Here is a 19767-nt window from a genome sequence, read left to right as displayed (position 1 = left end):
CAGACCCTGGACTGGACTCAAGGTTCAACATTATATGGAATCCATAAACTATCTAAAGGGAAAGATACAAAATTTGAACCAACAATGTGCTATATGGATTGTACATAGCACAAATATACGGAGGCACAAAATTATTTTAAAAGGAGATTTAAAAAGTAGACTCAGGGGCGCCAGGTGCTAAAGTGTCAGATTTTTTCAGCTCAGGTAATCATCTCACAGTTGATGGGATCAAGGCCTGCATTGGGCTTCACCCTGACAGTGCACAGGCTGCCTGGGATTCTTTCTTTCCCTCTCTCTTTGCCCCTTCCTTGCTCGTGTGCACATGTGCTCTCCCGCTCTCTCTTTCCCTCAAAATAAATAAAATGAAAGGTGATTTGAGAATCATATAAAAGTCTGTGTTATGTTCATATGTTATATGTATACATATGATGATAATGATGATAAGCAGAGGATACACATAGATGCTGTGTATGTGTATACTAAAAGGAAAACAATTCTAAAAACAAAGAAAAAACCGTATTAGGTTTCTTATTGGTATATGACTTCTGTTAGCAATAGGTGATCCCTATAAAAAGAATAGAACCCTGCAGTATTAAAATAAAACACTGGACCCCCCCCCCCCAACACACACACACACACACCCTTACTGCTGATACCATATGACCATTCATTAGGTCGATGCTTAAAAACATGAGGCATGACCTGCAAGCTGACTATATAGAAGCCAACGCTAGGGGCACTGCAAAGTTTGTTACTGATTTATTGACTTTATCCACAGAAACAAAAAAATAACACTCTTGTTTGCCATATTTGAGGAATACCATTTTAATGAGGATCTCCCATTGCTATTTCAAATGCAGCTGGAATCCACTTAGGAAATGCAAAGGTAGTAGGGAGAAGCTTCAAAAGAAAAGTAAAAGTTGAAGTGAAGTAAACTAATCTTAATTTTGATTTTATACCATATTGTCTAAAAAAAATTATATTACCCTAAATTTACAAACAACTTATAACAAAAAGTTGCCTTATGAAATGAATTTGTCAATAACAACCATCAAGTAGGGAGTTTATAAACAATTTCCAGAAATGATAGGGAAAAAATTCTTGAATTTTAAGACAGGTTAAACTAGCAAAACCTTGAGGTCCTTCCAAGGACCTTGAGGTTTAATGAGATAACTCTTATGTGATATATAGATGATGTTTAAATGTACACACCTAATTAAGTATTTATTAGCAATTATTACAAATGGACATAATGTATCTCTTGTGAAACTTTTTATATGTAAAAATCTCTGAAACTATTCAAAAAGAGAGAGTACCTTAATAAAATCATTAAAAGAATAGCTTCTCTTTTTAGGTTATTTAACAATGAAAAAAAGGTAACATTCTAAAGAATACATTTAAGAAATAAGTTGTTAAGTTTTAAATGACCAAATACAAAAAAAATCATAGGTGTTTAGGAGATCTTACTAGTCCCTCTGGCAATTGAAGGCCGCCCTTTCTGGCTGCTATCCTAATGCTAAGGCAGCCTGCAGGTTCCACTAAGTACAGTCGCCGTGATTCACATTGCAGTGAAGCCAGCATACTGAGCTCTCACAGAACATCAAAATCCTGAGGGAGCCCCTAATCTCATCCGGATGACTAGTGACCAACTGGGTTAGACTCAGTGATGGAAACTGAAGGCTTTCAGATTTAAAACTCAGAAGCACACAGTGGCAAAGCTATTAATGCCATTTTCCTATTCAATTTCCTTCTTTCCACGTTACTTCAGACATTGGTCCATTTCTGAAATTTAGTCAAATGGAAACAGTAAATAGAGAGCTTCCACTCTCAATCTCATGTCCATCAGTGAGTCAGAAAAATTAAATAACACCTGCTCTCCCTTTAAGATCCCCAAATCCCATCAAGGGGAAGCTTGGACTTGAACACAGCTAGAGGAAGCACTAATGGGGTGCTACTGGCCTAAATGTGAGTTAGCCTCTAACTTGCAACCCCTGCCACATCTAGTCACAGTGGGAGCTGAATTGGCCAGAGCCTGCCTCTGCTAAACCAATGGCCCCACAACCCAGTTCAGATGTTCCTGAGGCAAATGGTGGGGGAGTGCGAGGCAGGGAGTAGGGTAACCAGTTTGTTGTATCAAAAAGGTCAAGATTAACAAGGCTATTCCCTCCCTGAAAGCTCATGCTTGTAGAGAAAGAGCACCAGAAGGTGTGGGTAGAGAGAGAGACCTAGAGTAGCTGTCTTCAAATTTTCTTTAAAACAGAGCTATAGAATATGCTCATTCAAGTCTCATCAACTTTCATTTTTCCTTATTCTTTAAAATTATTTCAAAATAAGAAATATAAGCACATAAATAGGACCTAGGTCATGCTCACGCATTGTCTGTGACCAGAGACATGTCTCTCAAATTACCCTACTGATGCTCCTTCTAACGATGATGACCACAGAGCTCTAAAATCCAGACTGTATTTGTCTTATGTAGAGTATATCCTAAAGGACAGACTAAAGCCTTGCCAAAATAAGAGATAAAAATCATATACTGTCAGATGTGATGATTAAGATTAATCTGGTGATCCATTATGTATAGTCATGTTGATTATTGCCAGCTATAAAGATTATTTGTCAAAAATGTCTCAAGCATCATATTCTAATCAATACAACTGTAACCACATTAATGTAATTTATTTTCTTTTCACCATGTTAAATTCTTCTAAGGTTGTTTCATTCTTGGAACTATCTTATGCCCATCTATCATATATTCTACCTATTCACAGCTCATCATAATTGGCTGAAAAAAGGCCCCTAAGGACCTCAGATCCTCATCCCTGGAATCTGAAAATGTTATCTTATTTGGGAAAAGGGTCTTTGCAGAGGTGGTTAAATTAAGGATCTTGAGGTAGGGGGATTATTGTAGATTATCTGGGTGGGCCTCAAATCCATCATAAGCATTCTCATAAGAGACAGACAAAAGAAGCAAAGTTAGACACACAGAGGAGAAGATGATGTGCGGATGGAGGCAGAGGCTTTAGTGACATAGTCACAAACACAAGGGACACCAGCAGCCACTTGGCAAAAGCTGGAAAAGGCAAGAGACAGATTCTCTCCTAGAGCTTCTGGAGAGAGTACAGCCCTGCTGACATCTTGGTTTTTGGTCCATTGATACCAATTTTAGACTTTTGGCCTCAGAACTCTGAGAGAATAAATTCCTGTTTTTGTAAGACACCAAGTTGTTGGTGATTTATTACAGCAGCCATAGGAAACTAATACACTTTTTTTTTAAAATTACAAAGATAAAAGGGGGAAAAGGAGGTAATTTATCCACTATCCTGTTAATAAATATATGTACTTATTTAATATTTAAAAATATATTTCAATTGTTGGTTGTCTCCCTTCAGTTTCTATGCCCACAGGAACCCCCGTGGTATTCTATACAGACGTAGAATTTGATTAATGTTCATGGAATGAATAAACAAAGTTGGAAATAATGCCTCACCTTGCGGTACCTATTTCTGGCCAAGTAGCCTCGCAAATAAGACTGAAGAACAATAGTGGCCATTCGTTTTATCTTGTATCTCCTGTGGACTATGTACATGCGCCAGTATTTCTGAATGATGGTTGCTGCCTTGGTTCTGCGCAGGAACTTAGCATAACTGGCCAAAGAAAAGAGCAGTATGTTGTCAGTAATCAGACAAAGCCAGGAATAAGTTTTGTAGAGACTTAAAGCACCAGTATCTTCAGCATAATAAGTAGTACCTCCACTGTCATTATTCTAATAATGTACATGTTAAATCACTTATATTTGTATAGCAACTTATAGCTCCCCCAAATATTTTTGCACTCATTATCTGATTTGAGCCTTCCCTAACCCAGAAAAGTAGGATGTCCCACATTACCTGATATTACAATAAAGAAAGTGAAGCTGAGAAAGGTTTGCTCTTTCTAGAACAGTGCATATTGTCCCTTTTACATAGCCAACTGGCTGTCCACAGTCATCCCATGCTTACTTACCACCAGCTTTCTTAGAAGTGCCATTGCTAATGTGTCTATTTATCCCTAATCTATCTGTTTGGGCATAAATTCTTCATCATTAATTCATTCTTACTGACAGTCCTAAATTAAAATTATCCTCATATATAATCACACTGAAGTGTCACTCTCTTCCAGATCTCCTCAGTTAACTGCTCCTAAAAACTCCTCAATGGAATCATTATTAACAAGCACATATTCATGATTATTTTAATTTAAAGATGATTTCTTCAAGCTCACATAAAAGTACAAAGTATAAAAAATACTGGGGACATGAGTAGGCAGTAATTTGTAATTTTTTTGAAGATGAATCTACACCATTCATAAGGGTGAGTGAAATTTTACTCTATTTACTGTCTTGTGAGTAAACCTGTTACTCTTTGAAACTAAGAAGAGGTGAGGCACTGCCTTCTCAAATGGGAAGACCACTCAAAACTGTCCTCAGTTGGACAATGAGCTCTCCAATGCCAGGGGCCCTGAGTCAGGGTAGACAGGCGCCGAGAGACCTACCATCGGGCCTGGTAGCCCCGCACGTATCTCTGCACAATGATGGCCGCCTTCCGCATGCGCAGGTACTTCTTCCGCAGCAGCCACCCTCGGATGGTCTTCTGGATCCGGATGCAGGCAGCCCTCAGCTTGTCCGCCCTCAATTTTTCTAGATAGGCTACTTGACCAGCACGGAAAAAGATCTTTGTCTTACCAAACTGGTATTTGTCCTTGTCCTATTTTTTGGAAGAAATTGTATACTGAGAAGTAGAAATGATGACCATGTAAGTGAACTTTTAAAAGAGAAAAAATATATCTAAAAGCAGAATCAGTAAAGGGATGAAGCTAGTAGCTAAAACTTGGGCTACATCATAATTAACTAATGGAGCCAGATTTTTTATCCTATGTAAGTTGAGCAAATAGAAGGGACTGTAAGGAAAACTGCAGTTTAAGAGTTATTTTCCAGAATAATTCTACCTGGAATTATTATCAGAGGCCAAAAACTTGGTTGTGAGTTATAGGCAGCTATTATTTGCATGTTTGCATTTTAAATATCTCAAGGAAATGGAGATGCTGACACTCCCTCTGACTGACTCAGGCTGTAAGTATTACATCAGGCTGTATGTTCCATGAGAAAGCTGAAGGGACAAAAACACCAGCATGAAGAAAAAGGCCGGAAGCCGTGCACACAAAATTAGAATCGAACAACAAAAAATTTTGCATATTCATATCAAGAGTTAAGTTTTCAATAGTTATCTGTTGCTTTTATCAACAGAATCGAAAAATAAACAAACACAATCCTATACATGTATCTAAAATCCTTCTACAAATTTCAAAACTCCTTTTACAAAACCATAATCACTTATATTGCTCATTGACTTTGGATTACAAGATATGCATGCTATTTTTGGCCTATTGCATTCTGATCCACTTTATCTAGAAGGAAGCAGGTTATTAACCATGCTCATGTCAAAGGAAGAGTGGGATTTATTTATAATAATCACTACCATGATCTGCAATTCTAAGTGAAAACAAAGAAAACTACTTTTCAGGGTAAATAAGTATCTCCTATCCATCTTGCACATGAACCCGCAAAATCAGAAATCTCCACATATACGTAAAACATGTAAAATTATTTCAATTTAAATCACAAAGGTTTACATAGGAAGCCCAGCTGGAGACCTAAACAGCTTAAACAGAGCTAGAAGGTGGTTCCTCTCCCCACCCCCCACCCTGCCCCGTCTCATCTCAGCTTCCCCCACCACACCCCTGCTCTCTTCTACCATATAGCCTCCTCTGTCAAACCACCCTGTAGAGCCCTGAACCAGGCCTGGCATGGTCTGGGTGATGAGGTGGAGAACTATCCCTACTTTCTGCTCTCTGTTCCCTTCTGAACCCAGGATAGAAAGGAGTTGGTCCAAACTCAAAAAACATGATTATTATACATTACAAAGATAGTGGCCTTAGCTCCTCAAAAAAAAAAAAAAAAAAAAAGGTTTTATTACCAAAGAAGAGATATTACATTTAGCTAATAGTTAATAATTAGGACTAATTACCTCAAAGTTAGGTAATCCATTCAAATTAGTGTCAAACAAGTGAAAATATTTTCTAAGAAAACCTCTCATGAATCTTAAATTCTTCATGAATTAGATCACTGGTTCTCAAAATGGAGTCCTCAGACCAGCATCAGCATCACCTGGGAACTTGTTAGAAATGCGTATTATTGCGCTCATTCCACACCCACTGAATAAAAAATTCTGTGAGATGGGGCCCAGAAATCTGTATTTTGACAAGCTTTCCAGATGACTCTGATGTATTCTGAAATTTGAGAACTCCCTAGCTTGGCATACAAGACTTTTCAAACACCAACCTACATTTCTTAACCATTTCCCTACTGTGCCATACACCAATCTTATATAGCAAAATGAACACATTTTGCCATTTTCTGAGCAATTTCTATGCTTTCCTACTTCTTCACACTTGCCCCTAGTAGAATATCCTTCTACTTTTATACAATCTTACCAATTCTTCTGGGCCTGACCAAAACACGCATCTTCCATGAAATTGTTCCTCCTTCCCATAGCACACGTGGGATGTGCTTTGCCTTCCTCTGATTTCTTTAGTATTTGATAGACACCAGGCATATTATACTTACCTTAAAATGAATGAATTTCCAAGACAGACTATGTTGCCTTAGGACAAGACTTAGTTTTTTTTTTAATCACACAGTACCTGGTCTTTTATCTTCCATAAGTAAGTATGAGGTAAACTTTTACTGATAATGATCAAACTCTAAAACGAATGTGTCTCAAGTCTGGGTCCAGGCCTCATTCTGTTTCCTGATAGTAGACCATCACCCTCACTAGGGCTAGCATCCTAAACACAGTGAGCCTCGACCTCTAAGACAGTGTGCCCCCACCTTCTCACCCCCAAATAATCTGGATTAGTGGTATTTCCCAGGGCATTCAAATGTTACAATCACAAGGCCTTTGGCCAATACCTATTCAGATAAAGTTAAGTGAAAACCTTTCTTACCGCTATCAGTTTCTCTAATACATTCTTGCATGTTTGCTTTCTGTCACTCAGCACATCCTTTTGCTTCATTAGGACACGGTAGCGACTGAAAAATTCTTGGTAAGTCCACCTACGTAAAGAAACTCACATCAGCTTATTTAAAGAGGTAAGAATGTCTCCCACAGGATTCCTTATATTTGAAAACTGCCACACTCACCGTGAGGGGAAGCCTGCTGCACTGATGCGGATGGTTTCCAGGACACCACACGCTCTCAGTTGCTGCACCGCCCTCTTCTCATCAAACCTATGTGTAAAAGTGAGCATCAGTAATACACAAAGAAGCCTGGTTATAGCCACAAAGTACTCCCCTCAGTCCAGAGAATATATTCTTTTGTAAAGAATTAAATGGATAAATTAGAAAAGAAAACATTCCAAAGTTGGAGCAGTGATCAACAGGGAAAACTCTGTGTGACAGTGGGGAGGAGACAATCAGCAGGAAAGATTAAGAGCTGTAAACATTATCTGTAGCTCATACAACAGACCCATAAGAATACCACTGAGCATATTTTTAAAAACCCAAGCCCCTCTCTATTTTGCCTATACTTATTAAATGGCTTGGCCTGATGAGCTGTTTTCTTAATTCTTTAGCTCACTCTATACACCTACCTGGAATAAAGACTGGCCAGCTCTGGAGATTTCTCTAAGAGGAACAAATTAAATATGCCCCATTCAATTATTTAAAAAAATATATTGGTGTTCTAAAAGCTATTCAACTTTGTGTGTGCATTTATAGTGTCCGCATCAAGGAGAAATATTTTTATTTTGTATTGTATCTTATATATGTTATGTTTATTTTACTCATATTTACTCATGCCATTAACTGGCGTGTAACATTAAACTGACACTAGAAGAGGAAGTAGCGAGGCCTGCTTCCTGCTGGATGATCACTCTTTGTAGACCCCCAGTTAAACCTGGAGTGCCCTATCCGAGCCTCCTGCTGTGCTGTCTTGTCAAGCATTCTGTTGGTGGTGGGAGATGGGGTTGGCTGATAGAAAGTAACACCCCTAGTTTGTCCAGGAGAGTGGCCCTGGATGTGGCAACTTTTCCTGCCTCCCATTTCCTCCAGAAAGGGCTTCTCGGCACCATTCAGAACTGCCCTGCATCTAAGGCAGAATCTCAGAGGATAGGATCGGCAGGATGTAGGAAAATGAGCACTCATACATTATAGGGTGGGAGTGGGAATTATTACAACCTTTGGTAAGTGTGCCTAATCTATGACCCAGAAACTCCACTTCTGGAAATATATTATCCTAAGAAGATAATCAGGCAAATATACAAGAATGTTTGGCAAAATATATTTATTGTAGCATCGCTGGAATAACTTAAATGGTCATCAACAGGGAATAATTTAAATAAATGATGGTATGTTTATACAATGAGATATTATGTAGTCATTAAAATGATAATACGGATTTTTACTTTCTAACATGTAAAATATCCATATTAAGTTAAAAGCAGATATAAAACAGCAATTACAGCACAAGTTGCTTCCTTTTATTACTGTCTCTCTTTCTCATTCTCCCTCAGTCTCTGTCTCTGTCTGTCACACACACACTCAGAGCAGAGAAGGAAGGGATGTTGGTTGGTCAAGAAGGATCTATGTGAGTTAATACCAGTTATCTCTCAGGGTATAATGAATGTTTTTTCGATTGTTTTTATCCTATTTTATATTTCTTAAAAACTGTTTTTGCAATGCACATGCATTACTTTCAAAATTAGAGAAATAAATATTTACATTTTTGGAAAAAGAAAAAAAAACTTCTCCCTTATACATGGTATTTGTGTAGGATGAAACATTTGGTAATAGTAGACATTCTCTGATGGCGTCAACAGTTGAAAAGTAGCAGAGAGAACTGTGAACATTCACCAACGCAGCCTTATCCAATCCAGCTCTGGAGTTAACTAATGCCCAAATTAACAAAAGCCCAGAAAGATCTTGAACTAAAATAAATTCAAAACAGAAGGTAGAACTAGGAATGCTTGGTTGACCTCAACTTCTAAAATCTTTAAAAGACCACCGGCTGATTTACCGCTAATTTGTTATCGTATTCTCAAAGGGAAACAAAAACTAAAAAACAAAAACAAACAAACAAAATTTACCCAAATATTTTTTTCCTTCTGTTGGAATGGAAATCCTTATGGGAGGTGAACCCTTTTTAATTTAGTAGTTGGGAAATACTTACGTGAATGGGAACTTGAAGTCATTGGGCTTAATACAGCGCACATAGTGAGGGGTAGTGGCATTGAGGGTCTCCATAAGCAGGTGAAGGGAGTTTCGGAACTGCATGGAAAACAGAACAGAAAGGGACATCAAGGTTTTTTCAAAATCAATGATGATACAAAACAATTAAAAAAATTTTAATGACACTATGGGAGATGATTTTGCCACCTATGAATTTGATCCAGCCTCAAAGGGGGGGCTGCTACTATTTAAGAATACAGGGCTTTAGGTTAAGATTTGCTTAAACTCTGCCATTTATACAGGCTTATTCTACTAACATACATTTGTTCTTCTCCCACCACTTTTCCCTGCCACTCCTTTTTTACAGACTTATTTTCTTAGAGCAGTTTTAGGTTCATAGCAAAATTAAATAGAAGATACAAGGATGTGGGTGCCTGGGTGGCTCAGCTGGATAAGCATCTGACTTTGGCTCAGGTCATAATATTACAGTTTGTGAGTTCGAGTCCTGTAACGGGTGAGCTCATGCACCACTTCAGGTGAGCCCCGCTTTGAGTAAAAACACGAGCCCCACTTCAGGTAAGCCCCAAATCTCTCTCTCTCTCTGCCCCTCGTGGGATTTTCTCTCTCTCCCTCTCTGCCCTTCACTCACTTGCACATACACACACTCTCTCTCTCTCTTAAAAAAAAAAAAAGTTATATGCATTTTCCATATATCTCCTGCCCCCACACAGGTACAGCCTCCCCCATTATCAGTGTTCTCATCAGAGTGGTATATTTGTTACAACTGATGAACCTGCTTTGACAAATCAGTCACCCAAAGTCCATCATTTCCATTAGAGTTCACCCCCACCCCCACCCTTTGAACACACGCTTCTGTAGCTTTTTGTTGTGAACTTGGAGTTTTGACTAAAAATATAACTTTTCTTTAAGAATATTAAATCCATTTAATTATGTATAGTGGAAATTCTGCTGCAAGATACTAATAAAGAAGCAGGGGACTTACAAGAGCACAGGAAGTGAGCAGGAGGATGGGGGTGTACAGCCAGTTTGGAGTTACCATAAGGGACACAGGGTCAAGCCTGGAGGCTGTGGTCCTGTCTCAGTCCCTGTTTCTTATTTTACCTGGGCATAGGGTCCCCCACACAGGAAAGCAAGCTGACTGGCTTCCCATCCAGAGCACCCAGCTTTGTCCAGACACTACATATGTGAGTAATATCTCCTATTCCCCCACAGAGCCGAGGACATCAAAAAAAAGGAGAGGCCTCTGCTCCTGCGCTGAGGGAGCCGGTGCTCTGTACAAATCCAGACAGGAAAGAACCAGAGGACAAACAAAAGGCAGCAGTGGTCTGTGAGGGAGGATATGCACTACCAGAATGAAGACCTAGACAAAATTATTTGGGGAAAGGCTTAAACAGTCATGGGTCTAAGCCTGGGTGGAGAGGAGCAGGAGGGGTTTTACATGGTCTCACAGTAAAAGCTCTAGTCTCTCTTCACCTCCTCTGGGGTGCTAACAGAAGAAGATCTGAGACTTCAGCTGAGCTTGAGGGGAAGGAGCCCTGCAGTGGCAGCTCCCTGAACTCACCTGGTGCCCCACTGTTTTCTTGTGCTCTTTGGCTGTCTGGCCTGGTCTACCTTTGGTCAGCTTTGCAGGAGTGCGGGTGAGGGGTGTGCGCCCTGACGAGGTGGCTGAGGTTGGACTGATGGCCTTCTCATCATCTTGAAATAGTTCTGGTAGCATCTTAAACTGAGTCAGAAACAATAAAAGAAAATTACACTCTAAATAAACACAAATGTAAACCTTCACAGAAACAATGTTGAAGACTTGGAATCCACAGTGATTCCCTTCCTTAAGTAACTCCTTTGAGAGTCCCATTTCAAATATAATCAATATCTGTGTTAGGAGCTAAAGACAGAAGAAGGTGACACAAATGCTACAAAAATATAGGGGAAAAAAGCAACGATTCTATGACCATGTTTGGGGGAAACAAAATCAAAACTACTCCAGTAACACTTGAAATCCTAATCTACAGGAAATGACCACTATAAACATATTACTCGTCTTTAATTATTTTATGAGCAAAATACTAATTGAAAGTCCTATCTTACTACCTTAGCTCCACAAATGTTTTATCATCATGTTTCAACTGTCTATTAATTCAAATGGTAAGCACCAGCTTAAAAAAAAAATCATGGAGATCTCAGCAAGAAGGGTGTCATGAACTAGTTTTTTAATATCATAAAATTCAAAAATAATCATGAATTAATAATAAATTTTAGAAAATAGCATAGATTATAAGGAAAAAAGTTAAAAGCCCTGAACTTGTCCTGTAACCTTTTATATTTGTTTTCAAGGGATTGATAACTTGATTGCATAATTCCTGCAATCAATCTTGTGTTGTACCAGGTTAGCACTATGAAAGACTATTAAAAGATCGAGCATGGGGCATCTGGATGGCTCAGTTGGTTGAGCATCCAACTTCAGCTCAGGTCATGATCTCAGGTCATGAGTTCAAGCCCCACATCAGGCTCGCTGATGTTAGCCTATCAGATCTTCTGTTCCCCCTCATCCCCCATCCCTTCTCCACTTGTACTCTCCCAAAAATAAACAAATATTTAAAAAAAAAAGATCTGGCACTTAACAAGTGGATGGATGGTATTAGTCAATATGGTTGGGAGAAATTTTATGGAATAAAAGAGACTTCAAACTAATCCACAAGAAAATCTTGATCTATGTAGGTATCTTTTAAAGAGTGCCATATTCCACATAAAGTAAATCCTTCAAATTATAATTGCAACTACCAATTATTTGTCTAAAATTTTGGCATATCTGCCGAAAAAATAATTTTCTTAGGAGAGCCGTTTCATTAAAAAACAAAATCATGGGGCGCCTGGGTGGCTCAGTCGGTTGAGCGTCCGACTTCGGCTCAGGTCATGATCTCACGGTTCTGTACTGACAGCTCAGAGCCTGGAGCCTGCTTCAGATTCTGTGTCTCCCTCTCTCTCTGTTCCTCCCCCACTCATGCTCTGTCTCACTCTCTCCTTCAAAAATAAATACAAACATTAAAAAAAAATCATAAAATTTCATTTGCTCCTGATGTGCATATTAATCATAAGGGTAATTTAGGAAATAACTCATGATGTATAAAACAAATTGTTTATAAAACATATCAATAATGACTGTTTGCTACACAAATGAATGTATTCTTTGCTTTACAAAATAAATAATATATTCTAGTTTGGTTGTCTATAAACAGGAAAACATGTTGTACCACTATCTTGTATTAGAGTGCCAAAGTTGTGTTCCAAAGGGGTAAAATAAGAGTTCCTAACAGTTTTGATTTGCAAACCCAAGCTATGTGTATCATACACCATCTCCCAACTCCAAGTGCAACAATGCTACATAGACTGGAGTCCCTCCAAACAACCCCTCAGAATGCATGGCTACCTTCTGATAATTAAGGATCCACTAGCCAATCAGAAAAGTTAGTCAGAATAAAGCTACAACTGATTACAGGTGCCTGTGAATGTTCCATTTAAGCTAAATTACCTAGGCAGAGTAGTTAATACAAGAATTTCATGGTTTTTATCACTATTCATAAATAGAAATGATTTATAATCTAACTGAATAATATTCAGGGAAAGGCACTGTGAAAGATTTTTCTCTTATACATCAGTCCTATAAGTTATAAAGCATTAATGCCCAGTGCTTATAAGTGAAAAACTGACTTTTACTTAAAGTCATTACTTTTCTGGGGATTAAAACTGGAATTTAGTCTTTATATGATCTTTCTATTATCAAAATAATTGAAAGTAGAAGTTTTAATTCTAAAAACAAGAGTAAAAATGTTTACAGAATATTCCACTGAACTTAAAAAGACTCTCTTAGAATAAACTAGGAAAACAAAAGTGCCAGTCAATAGTCTAGAATGATTCACATGAATAATATTAGTTTTTGTTTGTTTGTTTACTGAACAATTGAATATTCATTTTGCTGAACTAAGTAACTGGCTTCCTGGTTTGCTCCCCAGGATGAAAGTGAGCAGTGTTCTCCTCCCCAACTTTTCCTGAAGAGAGTCAAAGAGTGGAGGTTGAGACCAACCTAATAACCAATCAACTGCAGTCATCACATTCTCTGCAATCAGGAATATTCATTTCTAACCAGAAAGCACTCTTTCTAGTATATATGCCTATGGAAAATAATTTGAAAGTACTCTGGGCCACACTTGCAACTGGATTCCGAGATCTAAAGATCAATCTCCATCTGGATGGAGTGCTTAAGGCCATGTTTCCAGAGCAGCCTTTTAAAATGATACAGCAAAAAAAACCCTGTTTTCTCTCATAGTCTCTCACAATGGCATAAGAGAATCTAGAACCAGTGTGGAGAAAGCAATTTCACATACAACTGAAAGACAACATTGCATAATGGTCAAGAGCACAGACTCAGCCAGACAGCTTGTGTTTTAATTTGACTTGAAAACTTACTAGCTATGAAATCTCTGTGCCTCCGTTCCCTCATCTGTAAAATGGGAGTGATGATAATATCACCTCATTATAAAAATTACATGAGTTAACATTTCTAAGGCATTTAAAACAAGACCTGACACATACTAAGTGTTATGTATTTGATAAATTAAAAACTCACAGTAAAGCTGAATCTGTTAGAAAAATCATCATTATTGTTAAAAGGCTAATGTTTCAGGGCGCCTAGGTGGCTCAGTCAGTTAAATATCCGACTCTCAATTTTGGCTCAGGTCATGATCTCATGGTTTGTGAGTCTGAGGCCCACATCGAGCTCTGCACTGCAAGCGGGAAGCCTGCTTGAGATTCTGTCTCCCTTGCTCTCTGCCCCTCCCCTGTTTGCTCTCTACCTCTCTCCCAAAATAAATTAAAAAAATAAACTTAAAAAAATAAAAACCTAATGTTTTATTACTTAACACTTTAAGATTATTAGCGATTAGAGACAGTATATACATAGTTACATGTATATACATAATTACCTTGCTTGATTTCAGAACTTTAATTTGTTCTTCAAAAACAGTGTCTTTATTCTTTTCCAGAAAGCCTTCACACTGATATTCCACCTGAAAACACATGCAAAATCTCCTTAACAGAACTTTTGAACAGATATTATTGTCATCGACAACAAAAATGTTTTTTAGCTCAGGCTATATGACTGGCTTTCAGCAAACTGGAATCGGTTTTATTCTAAGAAATCAGTACCATTCTTGGGAAGAAGTACGTGAACTCTAGAGTAAAACTCCTCAAATACTGTTTTTCCTAGGGAACAGTGGTAGTACTGATTAATTGTGGTCTAATAGATCTTCCCAATTCATGGGTAATGAGACTCATAAGAAGTTGACTCTCATCTCCCATGCTGGCTGAAAAGAGCTCTTCCAAGGCTAACCCAATGTATTTTCTTATGACTGAGATCACCATCCAGGAAGGGTAGTCCTCTTGGGAGAGAAGAGATTAAATTGGGAGAGAGATCAGAAGGAACAAATGGCTGCCTGACTGAGAGCTGAGGGGGAGACTGGGTAAATACGATGTGACTGGTAAGTGGAACTACTCGAGAAGGGACTGTTCCTGCTTCCAAAACGCCAACGACTTCAGGCATCTACCACTCAGGGTGCTCCCCAGCCAATACCGCAAAGCCCTTAGGTGACCTAAAGTCACATGCTTAGGCTTCCAGAGAGGATTAAGGAGATTCAGAAGGTCTTCAATTCCTGAAGGAGACCCCAGAGAGCTTACCCCCAATGCCTATTTACACTTCCTTGAAATATAAATTAGTCTCATGGCTCTTGACTTTCTAGGTACACTACTGAACTTGTGAAGCAGTGAGTCTGCGTGCACTGTCAGCAAGGACCAACTGACTCAAACACAGAGGGGGACACAAGTCCACAGGCTCTATTCTGACCCCTCCAAATTTTTCAGCAATCTGAGGCAGCAATCTGTAATCAAACACATTAACATTTCTACATTGAAGTACATAAATATCCAGCCTTACTGGGATAAACAAATACTATATATAACCTCATGTTAGTTCAGGTCACAGATCAGGTTTAGCCAAGAAATAAATGATGAAAAGATTTTTTAACTTTCAGAGTTCCTTGGTTTGCAGAAATATACAGGATTGTAGACTCATATTTATTTCATGATATAATTCCATCTAGGTTGAAGGAAGGGAAAACTGACAAAGCAACACATTTCCTATAAGGTCCTAAAGAACGCAAACTTCAGCAAAGAAAAAATTGGTATCGCTTGACTATTGATTTTTTTCCTCTTTGAACTTAAGTATTCAGAAAGAAAAAAGATAATAAAGCTTCCTTACTTTGTCAGCAAAATGTTGGATGATGAAAGCTTTGTTTGACAGACGGGGCTTTTCAAAGAGTGCACATTTGTTCAAATGTGTGTTGTACAATTTTTGGGCCCAAGTGTCATCTGTACCTTTAGGCATCTACATTTAGAGGAGTTAAGAAGAAAGAAAACCAACAACAGCCAAGGTGAATATTGTTATGAGATTCTTCTCATGCATTAACCAAGAGACCATTTTTTTGCTTTTCCAACAACTTTTATATTCAATTAGGAACTCATTCCTTCCACATTTTTCATTTAGATGCCAAAATCAATTACTAATGAAAAGCATTGATTGAGACCTTCCCACGGGTGAGTCAGCCCAATCTTTGGACAACTCCATCTGCCTATACCAGGAATAATCAAATAAATATTCTATCTGTTTTTAACACAACAAAAGCCTGACAAATAAAAGATGAACTACTATGATTTCACGTATTTTTTTAAGTAAGCTATACGCCCAACGTGGGGCTTGAACTCATGACCCTAAGATCAAGAGTCACATGCTCTACTGACTGAGCCTGCCAGGTGCCCCATATCATGTATTTTTTTTAAGTTCTTAACAGCTGCACAGCTGTTTTTCACACAGCTGTGAAATATTTATATAATTCAGAAAGGTATAAAATGAAGAGTGATCTCTCATCATTTGCACCAACTTTTTTCTTTCTGACCAAAGGCATGCACACAAATAGGATCATTCTATAAGCTCCTTGCATTTTTTTCTTAATGATAGCATTCTTGTATTTATGGCCACCAGGTTGTTATTCTTTTTTTTTTTATTATTATAAAATGGTCACCATTACTTCTTTCACACGTATACCTTCGATACTTTTGCAAGCATACTCATAGTGTGAACTCCCAACAGTTCCACTGTTGAGTCAAAAGGTACATGTGCTTATAGTTTTGATAAATATTGTCAACTTTCCTCAAAACTATGTTGTATTAACTCGTGCCCTTCCTCAAGAGTATAGATGCAATAAACATTCATTTGGTATTATCAAGTGAAAGGTATTATCAAATTTAAACTCGCCTATCTTGGGGCGCCTGGGTGGCTCAGTTGGTTAAGTGTCTGACTTCGGCTCAGGTCATGAGCTCGCAGTCCGTGAGTTCGAGCCCAGCGTCGGGCTCTATGCTGACTGCTCAGAGCCTGGAGCCTGTTTCAGATTCTGTGTCTCCCTCTCTCTCTGACCCTCCCTCATTCATGCTCTGTCTCTCTCTGTCTCAAAAATAAATAAACGTTAAAAAAAGAAGTAAATAAAAAATAAACTCGCCTATCTTATAGGTAAAAAGCAGTATCCCATTTTTGTTTTCATTTGCATTTTTTAAATTTCAAGTGAAACTGAGCATCATATTCATTCTTAATGTTGTAGGAAATCTGGATGCTTAGGAGAACCAATCTATGGTAAGTTGTAACTTATGCATACAAACTACAGAGGAGTTAAGAGAAAGAATAGGTTATTTGTCTAAGATCACTCAGTTAGTAGTAAAGCTGGAGATCCATTATTTTCCCAGTATATTGTGTCTATAAATATTAAAGCTAAAACTCCCTTTCTACCATATCTATCAGTAATAAAGAATAAGCAGTCAATTTTTAAATCACAGATATTTAGGACTATTATTCAGAATATCTCTTGTACAATTTCTTGCATTTCTTTAAATGTCATACCGCTGAACAAAAATACCAAATATAAGCATACTGAAAACAGAAGTGGATAACACTGGGTAGTAGTTATGTCTAATGTTAATTTTTCACACAACTTAGAAGCAGCTGAAAAGAGAAAGGAAATTCTCCAAGTTTCAATTGTAGTTAGAACCATTTGGGCCTAGTGACTCTTCAAATGCAAACTAGGGTGACACCCCCCTCCCCCACTTGCCACGGTGGCACCTCATGGTATACTAATGAATCTCTGCTTAAACTCATTTAACTTCAAAGACATACCTCTTCTGATAGACTGGGTACATCAGAAAACCATATTTACCTTGCATTCCTCATCCAGCAAATCTAGAATACCTAGTTTAGATTCTATAAGATTAATGCAAGGTTGATTATCATAAAAATCTATGAGTGTCCATGGAATTTGTTCCTTCATATATTCTTCTTGTTCTAATTTGAAGACATGCTGAAATGAAAAAGAAAAACTGGTATTACCGAATCATTATAAATGTTAGTCAAGAATAAACATTTATAGAAAACACTCTAAGAGGAAATCTGACAATTTGAGATAGTCCATGGCTTCCAACAATAATAATTTCATGGGAGAAACATGATTTACATACAGAGAACAATAATAAGAAGCAAATAAAAATGAGAGACGGTAAAATTTCAGCTGTAAACGATTCTTGGTGAACAAGTAAATCTAGATATGTGGATGTATTAAATAGCTGACAGATGTAGCAGTCTTTTTAATTTATTTTTTATATGTATACATCCAACACTGCACAATACACTTTTTGGCCTCAAATTATTGCACAGTGCTTCTAACAATGCCGTAGCTGGCTTGAACAACCATGCAGAGCAGATGCCCCTTAGACTACTAAACCACACTGGGCGATGCTTACAGCATGGGGAAGTAATGCTCTTAAGGGACGGTGATATTGACGTTCATGTGCCTCAGAATTAGCTAACAGTCTTTTGTGTCTGCCTCCATTATTTTCCACATCAGGGAATCTACAGCTCACTTTTCCAGATTCTACATCCACTGCTGCAAGCAGCTGCAACAAGTAGCAAGGTACCACTGTTTCTGCTAAAGGCATTGGCCACCAACCTCACCACTGCTTATCTTCATTCACTCGTTTAGACAAAAATAAGTATCCACCTTCTCTATGTGCAATTACCACATACCATTAACAAAGTAGACACGGGTTCTGCCCTCACAGAGTTTGCAGACTAGTGGAAAATCAGACAGAAATCAAATAATCACATGGGATCAGAAACTGTAGTGTTACAAAGGAAAATAATTCAAAATAAGGGAGCAAGAGTCCTCATCTAGTTTGGACACGGGGTGGGGGTGGGGGGAACACAGGAGAGGGGAGGGAATGCTTTCCTGAGGAAAAGCTGCTGTGTGACATGAGCTCTGCAGATGAATGGTAGTTAAGTTAGTCTAGGCAGAAGGGCAAGCCAACCACTGGTACAGTTCTTGCTTCAGGCTGCCCAATGCAGCAACCCACAATTTCTAGTCTTTCTAAGATGTTAATGGCCTTGACTCATTCGTTGTTGGGGGTTTCTGCTTTCCTTTGTCTCTTTTGTGTCCCTTGTTCTCTCGTACATCTTGATGTTTTTTTTCTGGAAAGAATAGCCCTCTGTGGCTATGTCCATACAACATATTTTCTAGGACTTCAAACCCCATGAAACTTAGGTGTCACTCTGATTTCTCAAACATATTCTCCTTATGCACCTGGAATTTTTTCACTTTATTCTGTACTTGTTATAATGCCCTTCCTGGCTCACTTGCAGCATTTACCAGCTGCAATAAGCTTTAGTAATTAAAAAAACAAACACCCATAGGAATATTTATGTCATGTTAATCAGAAAGTAAATTTCTTCTGTTCTTTTGATGAATGAGAAGGCAAATGGGGCACCAGGTGTCAGCAGGATACCCTGACTGATGGTACCAATATTTCCCAAAACAATGAGCCATGTCTTTTTTTAATTCAATAATGTATATGCAGTCTCCACAATGACAACAGAAACAGTGCTCCAGATTTTAAATGGAGCTTGTTTCTCTTCCATATCTCTCTGCCTAATTTGGAAAAGTCCATGAGGCCTCAAAAATTTTAGATACTTAGTTGTCAAAAAGATAATGTTGGAATGAGGTTCAACATGGCGAGAGATCCTTGGTCAAAAAGTAATGCCTCCATGCACTAAACATGCCAAACACCGTCTTTCTCACACCCAGTGCCCCACCCATAATCCCTGCCAAGGGAGTGGCCCGAAGCAGACAAGTTCTTCACTGTGAGACCCCAAGTTCCTAGTCACAGCTGGTTAATTGCTAGAGATCTCTGAAGAAGAAATGAACAAAGTTAATCAGAATCTCTTCCTCAGCTGTTAAGAACTGGGAAGCAGGCAATTAACAGTGTAAGCTGAGGCTGAAAGAAGTCAAGATGAACGGGAACTAAGCGAGTTAAGAGGATGAGAGGAACAATACAACCAC

General features: G+C 38.3%; 1 protein-coding gene across 4 annotated transcripts in view; it reads right to left on the bottom strand.

The window, feature by feature from the left end:
- MYO5A (myosin VA) overlaps positions 1 to 19767 on the bottom strand; it is a 192484-nt gene that overhangs the window by 60394 nt on the left and 112323 nt on the right. For all 4 annotated transcript variants that reach the window (XM_027067263.2, XM_053224004.1, XM_027067266.2 and 1 more), the window contains exons 12-20: positions 17596 to 17736; positions 15594 to 15719; positions 14263 to 14346; positions 10848 to 11009; positions 9267 to 9364; positions 7241 to 7327; positions 7045 to 7153; positions 4534 to 4745; positions 3491 to 3647 (exon numbers count right to left, since the gene is read on the bottom strand). In XM_027067263.2, coding sequence (XP_026923064.1) covers positions 3491 to 3647; positions 4534 to 4745; positions 7045 to 7153; positions 7241 to 7327; positions 9267 to 9364; positions 10848 to 11009; positions 14263 to 14346; positions 15594 to 15719; positions 17596 to 17736 — 1176 coding nt within the window. The remainder of the gene's footprint in view (positions 1 to 3490; positions 3648 to 4533; positions 4746 to 7044; positions 7154 to 7240; positions 7328 to 9266; positions 9365 to 10847; positions 11010 to 14262; positions 14347 to 15593; positions 15720 to 17595; positions 17737 to 19767) is intronic.

Source organism: Acinonyx jubatus, chromosome B3 (genome assembly GCF_027475565.1).
Source record: "Acinonyx jubatus isolate Ajub_Pintada_27869175 chromosome B3, VMU_Ajub_asm_v1.0, whole genome shotgun sequence".
Classification (NCBI taxonomy): Eukaryota; Metazoa; Chordata; class Mammalia; order Carnivora; family Felidae; genus Acinonyx; species Acinonyx jubatus.
The sequence above is the reverse complement of the archived record's forward strand: the minus strand, read 5'-3'. Positions and strand labels throughout refer to the sequence as shown.